Genomic DNA, 14576 nt, shown 5'->3' on the forward strand with positions numbered 1-14576 from the left:
TAGTTTGCAATTTACATATAGGCGTTCTCACTGATCACAATGATTCTTATAGAGCGCGAATTTCATCATAATATTCTATGTTGTTATGTTGATACATGCTGATTTGTATGCTTGGATAAAGTGTGTATATTCACGAAAATGTTGGCGAGAAATTCGAAGTTGTTGGAAGTAAATTTCCTGATATAGAAAACATGCAACTTCATCACTGAAGATATTATATAGATATAGATAAAGCCATTATTCTTTCCACTGTTGACTAGATGCGTGAGAATGGTTTAGATTTTCAAATTAATGATTGATGAGATTTTTATTACACCTATTTGTTATGAATGCGGAGATTTAGAGATATTTTCTATGGTTTTAATTGAGGTTCAACTATGTACGTATTGAACATAATATGTCGTTCAGTAAACTTATTGAAAAAATATAATTTCAAAATACTAAGCTAAGGAATTTGCCTGTTGTGACCTTTCAATAGGAACAGTAGCCCAAGATCTCTTCGTAATCATAAAATGAGACAGTTTGGGAATCTTATCTTCTATACTCTAGGGAAAGGGATTGTGAAGGACAGGGGATAGGCCGTGGGGGTGGCGACATGTGCAAAGGACTACTCAAACTTGACTTATCGAAGAGACGGTAATGACGTTTATAGGAAAGGAGAATTTAGGGAAAGGAAGGAAGTGTTTTCTCATCATCATCATCATCATCAACGGTCTAGGCCTGTCTTAATAAGAAACTCCAGACATCCCGGTTTTGCGCTGAGGTCCACCAATTCGATATCCCTAAAAGGTATCTGGCGTCCTGGCCCACGCTATGGCTCCATCACAGGCAGGGTCTGCCTCGTCTTCTTTTTCTACCATAGATATTGCCCTTATAGACTTTCCAGGTCGGGTCATCCTCATCAATGTGGATTAAGTGACCCGCCCACCGCAACCTATTGAGCCGGAATTTGTTTACATCTTAACGGTCATGGTATCGCTCATAAATGTCGTCGTTATGTAGGCAACGGAATGGACCATCCTCATGTAGGGGACCAAAAATTCTTCGGAGGATTCTTCTCTCGAACGCGGCCAAGAGTTCGCAATTATTCTTGCTAAGAACCCAAGTCTCCGAGAAATGCATTAGGACTGGCAAGATCATAGTCTTGTACAGTAAGAGCTTTGACCCTATGGTGAGACGTTTCGAGCGGAACAGTTTTTGTAAGTCGAAATAGGCTTTGCTGGCTGTCAATAATCGTACACGAATTTCATAGTCGTAGCTGTTATTGGTTGTGATTTTCGACCCTAGATAGGAGAAATTACCAACGACCTCAAAGTTGTAGTCTCCTATCTTTATTCTTCCCGTTTGACCAGTGCAGTTTGATTTGGTGCTGACGTTGTCACACCCAAGATCTCACACCGCCTGTATGATCTGGATGAAGGCAGTTTGTACGTCTCGGGTGGTTCTTCCCATGATGTCGATATCGTCAGCATAGGCCAGTAGTTGGGTGGACTTAAAGAGGATCGTACCTCTTGCTTTTACCTCAGCATCACAGATCATTTTCTCGAGGGCCAGGTTAAAGAGGACGCATGATAGGGCATCCTCTTGTCGTAGACCGTTGTGGATGTCGAATGGTCTTGAGAGTGATTCTGCTGCTTTTATCTGGCTTCGGAAATTTTTCAGGGTAGGCCTAGTCAGCCTTATCAATTTCGTCTGAATACCGAATTCTCTCATGGCCGTGCATAGTTTTACCCTGGCTATGCTATCATAGGCGGCTTTAAGGTTGTTGTAAATATGGGGCAACTTAAATAGTAGATATTGTCTGCTATTTGTAGTCTAGCGTAAATTTGATTCACCGGTAGCTTACACCAAACTACAATTTTTATTTTTCAGTGTAGATATATATTTCGGGAACAATTTACTCCCTTCATCAGTACAAAGCTACCGTAGCTTTGGCCTGGTGAACTGATGTCCATATTCCAACAGATTTTTCGTCGCTTGCCGCACAGAGAAAATCTGATATATTGCTGATTTGCCTGAACTGAAGCCTCTTTGGCATGGGTCAATGATATTCTGGGCGTATGGGGCTATGCAGCCTAGCAAGATATTATGTATGAGACAGGTTATTCCTCTTTGCCAGTCATCAGGCATTGACTCACTCTCCCTCATCTTGAGCACAAGTTGATGTACCACTTGGGCTTCACACTCTGAGTTTAGTATTAGTAAATGTGAAGAATTTAACCTACAACCGATATAAACAAGTCGGGAAACCGGAAGCTCGGCGCTTCAGGCATGAAAAGTTCTGCATGTATATATATATATTTGAGTGCAGAACTATCCCACTTGTACGTTCCCTGGTATGTATTATATATGCATTTAGCATGTTAGACTACTCACTTTAGTGTGATATCGATATTTACTTGCAGTAAACATACGCAGTAAAGGCAATATTGAGCTACTCTGACTTTGTTAGTAATAGTATGATGTTGATCAAACTTGGAGACAGCATGTTTCATATTATATACTATACTACTACAATTTTTTAAAACTCTGGGATAAACTTAAGGGGGGTTTTTCTCAATTATTCCAAAAATATGGTAATATACTATTATTAACTTAAATTGAGCAGATATCGATATGGAGAGTATTTTGAGGCCTGGCCACCATATAGAGGCAGCTTCATAATTTTGTTCGGATTTTTCTGTCGGGTAGCTTCTGAGAATGGGTCCGTTGAAGAAATCATCACTTTCAACCCCTCCCACTCGCCACCTTTCCAACAAATCTCATAACTAAGACGGGCTTCGAAAAGTACTAATCGAGATCTTTCATTTGATACTCAACATGACTATATTCGGTGAAAAAAAATGTTACACCCCCCTTTTGTATATATGGGGACCCCCTTTAATCTCAACGTAGAAGGATAGCACTCACTGCATGTCTGGGCACCTTCCCACTAAATTTCGTGTTAATCGGTGTAGCCGTTTCTGAGAAAAGTGCGTGTGACAGACAGACAGATAGATATTCAGCCGATTTTAATAAGTTTTGCAAACAAAAGGACTGAGGAGAAGCAGATTCTTCATGAATGGAATTTTAATATTTTATTCGAATGTCAATTATTCTCGTTAATTAGGACGTCAGCATCTTATTTGCATGGCTTAGGATGCGGAAAATTCGCACGAAATTAATAGATTTGAATTGCTGTAACTTTGACACTAATAGTTGAACTTCCATTAAACTTGGCATGTATATGCACGATACAGTCCTCTATGCCGGTGCAATTTAGTACCAATAGGATGAACTTAAGGGGAGTTTCCAGTCAATTTCTTAAAATTGGTAATATACCATTAGTGAGTTTATTTGAGTATGGGAATGGGACACCTTTCGAGGCTTAAATTTCACATAAGTGTTTAACATAAAACCTTAAAAAGGGCTGAGGAGAAGTCAATTCTTCATAAATGCGACTCCACGCGAATGTCAATTATTCTCATTAATTATGACGTGGGCATCTTATTTGCATAGCTTCAGAAGCAATAAATTCGCGCGAAATTGCTGAGTTTGAACTGTTATAACTTTGGCGTTATTGGCCAGATTTCCATGTGTATATAAAATAAGATCCTCTATGGTGCGAAATTTAGTAGTCCTAGTATGAATTTAAGGCTGTTTTTCAGTAAATTTCCAAAAGTTTACAATATACTATTATAGTTTTAGTTGATAGTTTATTTGGGCAAATAGCGGAACAGGACATAGTTTGAGGCCTCGATTTCATCTAAGGGCACTTTCATGTTTTTTTCGAATTTTTGGCTTGGGTAGTTTCCGAAAATGAGTCCTATCTCATTTTTTGTTCGTTCATTCGGACTCCATACTCACGCACTTTGCAATTATATTAGTTTCGGAAAGTACTAATCGAGACCTTTGATTTGATACCTTACACGACTATATCCGCTGAAAAAATTTTTGAAATCCCCCTTTGCATGTAGAGAGCCCCCTAAGCTCCACCTAAATTTATGTCACTCGCTGTATGCGTGGGACTTCATAGTTCCCATTTGTTTACCAAATTTCGTTCGGATCAGTTTAGCTGCTTTGGAGAAAAGTGCGTATGACAGACAGACAGACAAGCAGACATAAAGTGATCGATTTTAATAAGGTTTTGTTTTACACCAACCCTAAAAATTACCACTGTCTGGTATAATTATTTCGTGCACTGAATTATTAACTTTATTTGAACAGATATCGGTATGGAGGGTATTTCGGAGCCTAGGCAGCCCCCTAATTTTTTTCAGATTGTTCGAGCAATTGCAATTTTTTAAAATAGGTCCGTGATAGAAGTGATCACTTTCGAGCCCCCACACTCCCCACCCCTCTACTAATACTACTACTAACCGAGATCTTTCATTTCACACCCCACATGGCTACATTGGGTGGAAAAAAAAATTGCACCGCCATTTTGTATGTATGGGGACTCCCACTTAAATTGGACGCGATGATGATCATGCAGCTCGCTTTGTGCGTAAGCGTTCATCTTTCCACCGAATTCGGTCTCAATCGATATGACCGTTTCCGAGAAAACTGCGTGTGACAAACAAGCAGATAGACAGTAAACCGATTTTAATAAGGCTTTGTTTTACACAAATCCTTAAAAATGGGATAAGCAAGATATATAGGAAGAGGAATAAAATGGAGAAATCCTCTTTCTCGACGTGGAAATAATAAAAAAAAACAACGGCATTCAATTCGGCATACACAGGAAGCCTACGGATAGAGAACGCACCATCGTTGAGACATCTAACCTGACATAAAGACATAAAGTGGTCTACTACTGTTCCATGGTCCATATACTCTTATGAACACCTCGCACGAAAGGAAGGTTTAACAAAGAAGAAGCATATTTTATGGATTCAGCCTGTGGCGATCAAATTATTTGAAATAATTAGACGGTTTCTGCTTTTTCGTGCACGTTAGGACATGTAGCACTGATGAAGTGAACAAGTGGTTCCCGAAATATCAGTGTATGCGAATAGAATAAAAAATCTAGCAAAAAATCAAAACCCTTTGATTAGTTTTGATTCATAGTTTAATAAGTAGGAAGGAGAGAACGATGGAAAGTTCAGGGAATAGAAAATGAAAAAAGACGCAAAACGAGCCATTATAACATACTCGACAGACATGCTTCCCCTTGGAATCCAACATGGGCAAAGCAGGAATTGAGGCGGTAAAATCCAGCAAGTATCACACAGTGCCTTATTTGGTACAGAATAAGACCCTCCGGAGAAAGAAGCCGCATCTAGAAGATATTTTGAAAGACTGCCCATGTATCTACATAGGGCAAACCAAACGCTTAGTTAGCGCTCGGGCTAAAGAGTATTTGAAACAAGCCATAGGAGAACACATATCGATTCTGAAGTCGCGCTGCACATTATAGAAAGAGGCCACAAAGGGGAGGAGGTAGCAAGGCTCAAAGTGGTTAATCATAACAAACTGGACTCCTATGAAGACTCTTTGTAGGAAAAAAGTTTTCGTTAGGTTAAGAAATTTTCTAAGTTAATTCCACCGAAGAAGCCGCAAGTGGAATTTCAAATTTCTCTACTTTTAATTTGTTAAGTATCCCTTCCATTCTTATCCTTCTCCTTTTTGTGCTGCTTCTGGGTGAGCTTTTGTTTGACGTATATTCCCAAGTATGCTATTTGGTCTGGGACACTCGAGACCATTCAATTGTCGGCCATTTTATCGGGACATTCGATATATGTTACATATTTAGATTTAAACATTTAGTGCATCAAACTTGACCAGGTTTGGTGCGCTAAAAGGTTAGATCGCTTACCATCATAATTTTTGAAATTTTTTTTGGGTCCAATGGGGGGAAGCGTTCAAGTTCGGTTTGTATAGATTTCCGACCTATATAAATATGTCATATTGTAGTCTTATGTCTTTTAAGTATCTTCTCAAGGAAAATATGCTCGCCAGGGTGCCCGATATCCATTTTAGATATATTTTTCCTGCAGCAGCTGTTCAAATGGTTCAGAAATTTTGAAGAGGCCAGTTAATGTGTGGTTTCAAGGAAGCTATTCTTTGTTAAATTTTTTTAAGTAACCGAGAATTAATCGCGAAAAGTTATCAGCGTCTGGGCAGGACGAGAGGTAAATTCACCACCATTAAATTTTCAAACTCCATATTTCCAATGTTACTGATAGAAATAATTGCAACGATGAATGGCTTTCTCGCATAACAAGTGAACAAACTGAACGATAATCCCAAATATCATATAAACCATTAGCACCACACACCTCTTGAATATTAATGTGAAAATTTAAATTACAAATGAATCAATTCTCACGCATCTCATCAAAACTGGAAAGAATACTTATTAACATCTATTACTTAACATTTCTACTCCAGAATTGAAATATACGAGCATTTTTTATCAAAAAAAATAGATTTTAGTAAAACTAAGTAACCAATATGTACCAAGTTTTATGACGAAATTTGTTCTCTATGAGCATCACTTTGACCAGTAGGCCCAGATTTTCGAAAAAAGTATTTTTGAACTCCGATATGTAAATTGGAAACTTGTTACGATATACATATCTAGATAAGAATTTTGCGTATAAATAGTGCGTTATCGAGAAAAACGGTATCAGTGATATTTCGCTTCGAAGAAAGAAACTTACAAAACTTATCAAAATGGTAAAATCTATGGGAAATTCCCCCTAAAGGAGTTTTTATTGAAAGATAATTTCATTTCAGAAATTCATTATTTTGAGTCTCGCTCTTATCGCCGCTGCCTCGGCTAGCCCAATTGCAACACTTGCCGCTGCTCCAGTGCTTGGTGCTTCAATCGCTCCTCCACTTCTTGGTGCTTCAATTGCCGCTCCAGCTTTAGTCACCCGTATCGCTGCCCCACTTGCTGCTACTTCAATTGCTGCTCCAGTTCTCGGTGCTTCCGTTGCTGCTCCAGCCATCGGTGCTCCACTTCTCTCTGCTCCAGTACTTAGAACTTCAATCGCTGCTCCAATTGCTCCTGCTCTTGCTCCACTTTCAGCTGGAATCGCTCCTATCGGTCTTAGTTCCGGACTCCTCGGTCAAAATATTATTGCCGCTCCAGGATTGGCTTCATTGCCCCTTGGACTTAACAGCTTGGGAGGTCCTCTTCTTTTGAAGAAACGTGCTTAAATTATCTATTAAATAGGCTATGATCTTGGGTAGGAATTAAATAAATTACATTTTTGTTATTTAACTTTTTGTTTTATTTTTTTCACTGAAATAAAATTGTAGGCCGAATATTATACAGTTAAACTTAATATATGATTGTTGTTGTGATATCACGCTACATTTTTTGTTTGAAATAAACGCCGTGCGATAAATTGAGGCTCTTCCCAAAAATCCGAGGAAGTGAAGTGATCCTCACTATTCAGATGGTTACAAAATTATACATCGTGAATTTGGCTGATTAAGGCGAGCCTCTGTCTACAATGCAATCCGGATACTCCAGTACTCAATTGCAGTATCGGAGTTAATCAGGAGATATGCTGCACCATTTTAACATGATATCTAGCAATGATTGGGAGTTAATCCCATTCTGGTGCAAAGTTCGATTAGCTACGTTTAAGATATATAATTTGTTAATTGCTAGAAGAATGGACGTAAATTATCTATAACTAAGCTAGTCATAGATGTGAAATTGTTGAAAGACATCAGCAGGAATTGCTGACTTGTATCATTCAGGGACTAAAAATTCACACCTAGTTACTAAGCTACACTCGTGTATCACTTGAGCTGCTTATCTCTCGAGACTATCAATATATCATACTTAGCCTGGCCGGTTAGAAATTATGCTGCTCCATAGACCGACTTTATCATGTGATCCTCTCGGAAACTCACGCTGGGAATGTTAGCCCTCCACTTCGCGAAGCATCTTCAGAAGAATATTGCATGCATTTAATCTTCTTTTTGGCCTGGCAAGCTGGGCAAACATGGAGACTTATCGTCGCCAACTCAGTAGGGTATCTACTTACGGTAGCCGCCTTAGCCAAATAGTAACTATGTCAACTGGTAAATACTATCTCCATGATGAGTGACTATGGATAATTGGAACTACTTATATGTCTACCGGCCTTTCAGGGAACTATCCCATTGGGTCTGCCACTTGACCATTGAAGTTTCCCTTTCCTCGGCGTCGTCTTCGTCCTTGTTCTCTTTGCTTAGATTGGTGATATCTGGGGCTCATCTATTGTCCAACTGGGCCTTTCCTAACAACTATGAAAGTTGATGTCGTTTATTTTATCCCGGACGAAACCCCCAAATCGCTTTTTGACTTGTTGGAACGTTTGCTTCCCGCATATCCAACCTATTGTCCTGAAGCCATATTTGGCCCCGAATTTATGAATAACGGGATCTTCTCTCTATGGTCCTGGTGCCAGGAGATCTTAAGCTATCCCTTCAAGTTTATTTGTATTATCATCATGATTATTTCGTAGCTATGTGACTAGCGACTTTTAACTGTTCCTCTCTGCAGGACATACGCCCTAACTTTTTGTCGCAGTTCTTCGCTATTAGACCTTGAACTGCACATTTCCTGCATAGCTTCGAGCGCTTTTCCGTATTTTGTATAGTTGCATATTATAAACAACTCAGCTTCCTAGCATTTCCCGCTGGAATGACAAGGGCCGGAGTTTATGTCGCCGTATGCTTTTCGTGAAGGTACTGCTTCTAAGGATATTGCATCTCCAATTCTGAGCGGTGACTAAATCGCCGTGCGTATATCCTTCATAATGGTTAGCTCGTCGATATCTCTGCAGAGAGATCCTCGGATGTTCTTTTCGAATGCAAGAGATTTTTCCACTGTTTCGCTCAGTTTCTGCTTTTCCATACTGCTTTGCCGATTTGCTCCAATTTTGGGTCGGCTTGGAAATTGCGCAGAATATTTGCATATCGCATTCCACTTTCAGTTTTCATCAAAGCCTCGGGTCCCAACATTTTCCTTTTTCTTCATCATTCGGACCTATTTGCCCATTTGTCATTCACAGGTTTGTGGCCTATGATGGTCGTTTACCTAGGCTATGATGTTAGATTTCGAAATTGAGTCTTTATTCCAGGTATGCTTCTTCTCCGTATCGGAGGTATTCCATTTAGGGGTCATTCGTGAGAACTTATCCTTTCGAATCGTGGCATTAGACTTCTAACGCTCTTCACTGAATCGTTCAATGCATGAAACCGCTTTTGTGTCCTCCAGATTTTGATTCGCATTTATTTATTTTTTATTGTTAAGATTAATCAAGTCCATGGTTTTAATATTCGAGTTTGTAATAAAAATGTGGCCCCATTGTGATTTATGCATGCAGTGAGGTCAAGTAAGGGTCGGCGGCAACCCTTATGGGATCCTACGCTTAGAGTCAAATCAATCCGCAGATGTCTCTCGCTTTCCTAGGTGGCAGTTTAGCCTTCAGTCACCAGTGAGTATTTCCACTATGATCCGTAGGCTCTTTCTTTTAAAAAATTCCGGGCGCTTGGGGTTCGTATCCCCATGAGAACCCTGGACTGTTTTATTCCTGGTAAGATCGCAAAGTTTATTTTTCAATGTTGTAGTCATGAATCCATTTTCGACTGCACAGAATGGCTCTGGCCCGTATAGAGGCGTCCCTGCGCCATTCATGGCCACTTCAACTGCTTCATTGCCTTCTAATCCAATGTGGTCTGGAACCCAAGGTATCCGGACCTTATTGAGCGAGCTGAGCATATACAGTGTATTAAGACACTCCCATACCTGTTTGGGATTTACTTGGTAGGACCTAATCCCGTTAATAACCACTTAGTTGTCGATTAGATGAGCAGTCAGTATATCTGAACTTATACCACAAATCTGATGAGAAATTGAGCGTTCTTTGAAGTCTCCCAGGATTTTCACGGAAGGGAGGTGTACATAGCATTATCTTCTAAACCATTTCAGTAAGATTTCACATTACATACTCAACCAAACTACGACAATAAATAAATTCACTGCCCGTTTTTCAGTGGATCGACTAAAACAGCTCCATAAAGGGATGTGCTACTTAGTTAGATGAACACTACTACTAATGGACATCGAAGCTAAAATGAAATAATATATAATCAGATACGAAATACAACATTAGGGAAGAAGTGGCGAAAGTTATATAATCGTCGCTTAGTCGTCCCTCCAAGGTAGTAAAACAGGCCAAACAGCTGAAGGAAGATGCAAATGTAATCAACGACAAAAAAGAAATGATAGGTGAGTAGCGAATAATTAAAATCTTGTGGATACTTCGAATTTAGACAAACTCCGCAATATTGTTAACATAGTATGCTGGTCCCAAGCCCAGGTAAAGGAGGAGCGTGCGAGGGAACGCACTTTCTGCTATCCTCAGTAAAACCAAAATTAAATGCTGAGATCGGGGAAGAGACAAATAAAGTATAATTGGAGTTATTCCACTATGCTAAATCCTACCTGATCTCTCTTGGTGACAGGCCCCGCGACAGGCCGGCCAAGAAAATGCATCCAATATCATTAGAAACAATATGATCGGATCGAATAACAAGCCTCGGAAAAATGCTAGCCCGTCCACATTAGTCGACGCGGCAGGACGGGCCCCGGTTCTGTCAAGAAATGGGCAAGCAGTGATCTGATCTGCCCAGACCTGAGAGATGTAAATACCTCTGGTCAACGCTATCAGCCAATGGAGAACTGTGTTATGAAATTGCTTGACGCATTAACGCAACCTGGATGAAGTGGCGTTCTACAACTGGTGTTCTTTGCGATCGACTGTCACTCTCTTTGGTTCTGAGTGCTGGCCGATTATAAAAGACAACGAATGGCGTCTTGCGGTAATGGAGTTGCATTGGACTAGCGGCGTGACACGTTTTGACCACATCCGAAATGAGGATATCCGCGGTCGATATGGCGTTGCACCAACTGAGGAAAAACTGCGAGTCTTCGATGGTATGGTCACGTAATTGGCGCTAACGAGTGGATACCGCCAATATAAGCATATTTAAGCCATTGCAATGTTACTAGCCATATAATTTTTTTAAAATAGTTCGAAGGGTTTCTGTTTTCTTGTGGACGTTAAAGCGTGTAGTACTGATGAGGTGAAAAAGTGGTTCCCGGAATATCGGCATATGCGATTGGACGAAAAACTCAAAATCACTGAAATTATTTCAAAGGATTTCAGCCAGTTTTAATTCAAAGTTTAATAAAGGGAAGAAGAAAAAAATGAGAAGTGAAGGGAAGAAAATGAAAAGAGAAGCAAAACGAGTGATTATAACATACACGAGAGACATTTTCCCCTATTACGACGCATCATAGGCAAAGAGGGAATTGAGGTAAATATCACACACTCAAAGGGTTATTAGGCACAGAAAAAGGCGGCATCTAGAGGATATCTTGAAAGATTGCGTTCCCTGTCCTTGCTCTACTAAACGCTTAACCAGCATTCGGGTTAAGGACCATTTGAAATAAGCTGAATTAGTAAAAAGGGTGAGAAGGACACATATTAATTCTGCAGTCGCAATATACTTTGTGAAAGATAACACAAAATGGGGGAGGTAGCAGTGCTTAAAGTGGTCAAACATAATAAACTGGACTCCTACGAAACCCTCTTTTTAGGAAAAAGATCAAGAGCACCGTTTCGTTAGGTTAAGAAGTTTGCTAGGTTAATTCCATCGAAGAAGCCGCAAGTGGCTATCGAAATACATTTGTAGTTATCGATGACAGGGAATTTGGAATTCCTTTCATCCATCCTTATCCTTCTCCTTTATGTGCTGCTTCTAGATGAGCTCTTGTTTACGTATATTCTCAAGTATTCTATGTTGTTTGGCTTGGGACACCACACTCGAGAACATTCCATTTTCGGCCATTTTATCGGGGCATTTGGTATATGTTACATACTTAGATCTAACCATTTAGTGTATTAAACCTTTGTTACTTTTTCTAACCAACTGAAAATTAACCGCGAAAAAATGATCAGCGTCTGGACAGGACCAGAAGTAAATTCACCATCATTAAATTTTCAAACTCCATATTTCCAATGTCACTGATAGAGGCAATTGCAACGATGAATGGCTTTCTCGTATAACAAGTGAACAAACTGAACGTAAGCCCAAAATATCATATAAATCCACACATCTCATGAATATTAATCTAAATTGTAAATGAATCTATTCTCACGCATCGCATCAAAACTGGAAAGAATACTCATTTGCATCTATTACTTAACATTTCTACTCCAGAATTCAAATTTACGAGAATTTTTTATCAAAAAAAAATAAATTTCAGCAAAACTAAGTTCTTTGTCAAAATTTTTAAGAAAATTACTCTACAAACACTTCGTATTAAAAACCTATATGTACCAAATATGACGAAATTTGTTCTCGATGAGCATCACTCTGACCAGTAGGCCCAGATTTTTAAAAAAAGTGTTTTTGGACTCCGATATGTAAATTGGAAACTTGTTGCGATATACATATCTTGATAAGAATTTTGCGTATAAATAGTGCGTTATCGAGAAAAACGGTATCAGTGACATTTCGCTTCGAAGAAAGAAACTTACAAAACATATCAAAATGGTAAGATCCCTAATAAATTCCCAATAAAAGACTTTTCATTGAAATATAATTTCATTTCAGAAATTCATTATTTTGAGTCTCGCTCTCATCGCTGCTGCCTCAGCTAGCCCAATTGCAACACTCGCCGCTGCTCCTCTACTTAGTGCCTCAATCGCTCCTCCAGTTCTCGGTGCTTCAATTGCCGCTCCAGTTTTAGCCACTCGTATTGCTGCCCCACTTGCTGCTACTTCAATTGGTGCTCCAGTTCTTGGCGCTTCCATTGCTGCTCCAGCCATCGGTGCTCCACTTCTCTCCGCTCCAGTACTTAGAACTTCTATTGCTGCTCCTCTTGCCGCTGCTCCAATTGCTCCAGCTCTTGCTCCACTTTCTGCTGGAATCGCTCCTATCGGTCTTAGTTCCGGACTTCTCGGCCAAAATATCATTGCCGCTCCAGGATTGGCTTCATTGCCCCTTGGACTCAACAGCCTGGGAGCTCCTCTCCTCTTGAAGAAACGTGCTTAAATTATCTACTATGTAGACGCTATGATCTGGATATAGTAATTAAATAAATAATATTTCTATTCTTAATTTTCCATTTTATTTCCATTCACTATAACAAAATCATAATTAAAATATTGCAGAAGCCAGCTTAACCGCTGATCATCCATTACGCTATTAAAATTCTTGTATATTTTTTTATCAGTTGTATGGAAAATATACCAAGTTGTCCATTTGGTACATCCTTAACAAATACAAAATAATAAAAAAAAATAATACCCAACATAGATATACTTCGGCTCTAGATAATAACAAAGCAGACTCTCCCACATCGTCATCAACGGCGTAACAACTGCGTTTAGTCTAGGTCTGTCTTAACAAGGAATCTTTAACATCCCGATTTGCATCGAGGTCCACCAATTCAGTATCTCGAAGAGCTGACTGGTTCCTGGCTTACGTTTCGATCGAAACCGTTTTACTAAGCCAAAGTAAACCCTGCTGACCGCTAAAAGTCGTACACGAATTTCGTCGTCGTTGTTGTTATCGGTTTTGATTTTCGACCCTAGATAGGGAAATTTTCAACGATTAGGAAATCTTAGTATAGTATCTTTAATATTTTGAATTGACCAGTGCCATTTGATGATGCTGCCTCTTTTACTTTTGATGCTAACATTGAAACTATTTATTCCATCTCCTTCCTATATTGTGTAGCTCAGGATTACGAGCCAATAGCTAGGTATCGGCTAAGGTGCTTTGCAGATCTCGGATTGTTCTTCCAATCATCTCAATATTGTCAGCATAGGCAAGTTGTTGGGCGTACTTTAACAAGACATCCCTCGTCTTAGGTCGTTGTTGATGTTGAAAAATCTCGATTTTCTACTGCTTGCTTCTGGCCCCGCATATTGGATAGAGTTATTTATTTGAAAAAAAAATTTACTTTGGTGGTCTGCCAAGTTGGGGTAAGTACTGCCTTGATAAACCTACCTGGAACAAATATTTGCTCTGAAACTACGGAAGGAGCCTTGAACTCAGCTGAGTATACGACTTGTCGATCCCGCGAAAAAGGAATAAATGATTTATGCATTTTCTCATGAAAGACGCGCAGCCGATCCCCTGGGGTGGGATCACTATCCCCCAATGGAGGAACTGTACCACGAGTTAAGTAACAACACTTAGTGTGTATTTGTTACACAGTTGTTTATTTTAGTACTTCCGTACTGTGATATAGAAACAAGCCTATTATAATATCGAAACAAGCCTCAACGTTTGCTTCAATTCAATTCAATTCAATTCAATTCATTTATTTAAATAGTGACTTACAACTAGACAATGGTTACTTAATGCTAGCTTAAATAATGGCTAATTGATCTTAACTCTATCAAACGGGTGACTATTACATTGTTTGGCCAACCCGACCTTCTCTGTAATTTACTTTACTTAGTATATCATTTTTTACATACATGGATCTTGACAATTTGTTGTACAATCTTGACTTTTCAATACTGCGCCTGCACTAAAGACGCGAGAAGGTTGAAATTTACTTACTT

The 14576-nt window shown here is 39.4% G+C and overlaps 2 protein-coding genes across 2 annotated transcripts; both read left to right on the forward strand.

Moving 5' to 3' along the window:
* The first annotated feature begins 6530 nt into the window (after window positions 1-6530).
* Window positions 6531-7269, forward strand: LOC119649446 (testis-specific gene A8 protein-like). Its single transcript, XM_038051597.1, has 2 exons — window positions 6531-6660; window positions 6721-7269. The coding sequence occupies exons 1-2, from the start codon at window positions 6658-6660 to the stop codon at window positions 7144-7146; spliced, it is 429 nt and encodes a 142-aa protein (XP_037907525.1). The 5' UTR covers window positions 6531-6657; the 3' UTR covers window positions 7147-7269.
* A 5194-nt stretch (window positions 7270-12463) lies between these two features.
* On the forward strand, window positions 12464-13119 carry LOC119649378 (cuticle protein 19.8-like). Its single transcript, XM_038051496.1, has 2 exons — window positions 12464-12552; window positions 12613-13119. The coding sequence occupies exons 1-2, from the start codon at window positions 12550-12552 to the stop codon at window positions 13051-13053; spliced, it is 444 nt and encodes a 147-aa protein (XP_037907424.1). The 5' UTR covers window positions 12464-12549; the 3' UTR covers window positions 13054-13119.
* The last annotated feature ends 1457 nt before the right edge of the window (window positions 13120-14576 follow it).

The sequence above is a fragment of the Hermetia illucens genome, chromosome 2 (assembly GCF_905115235.1).
Source record: "Hermetia illucens chromosome 2, iHerIll2.2.curated.20191125, whole genome shotgun sequence".
Classification (NCBI taxonomy): domain Eukaryota; kingdom Metazoa; phylum Arthropoda; class Insecta; order Diptera; family Stratiomyidae; genus Hermetia; species Hermetia illucens.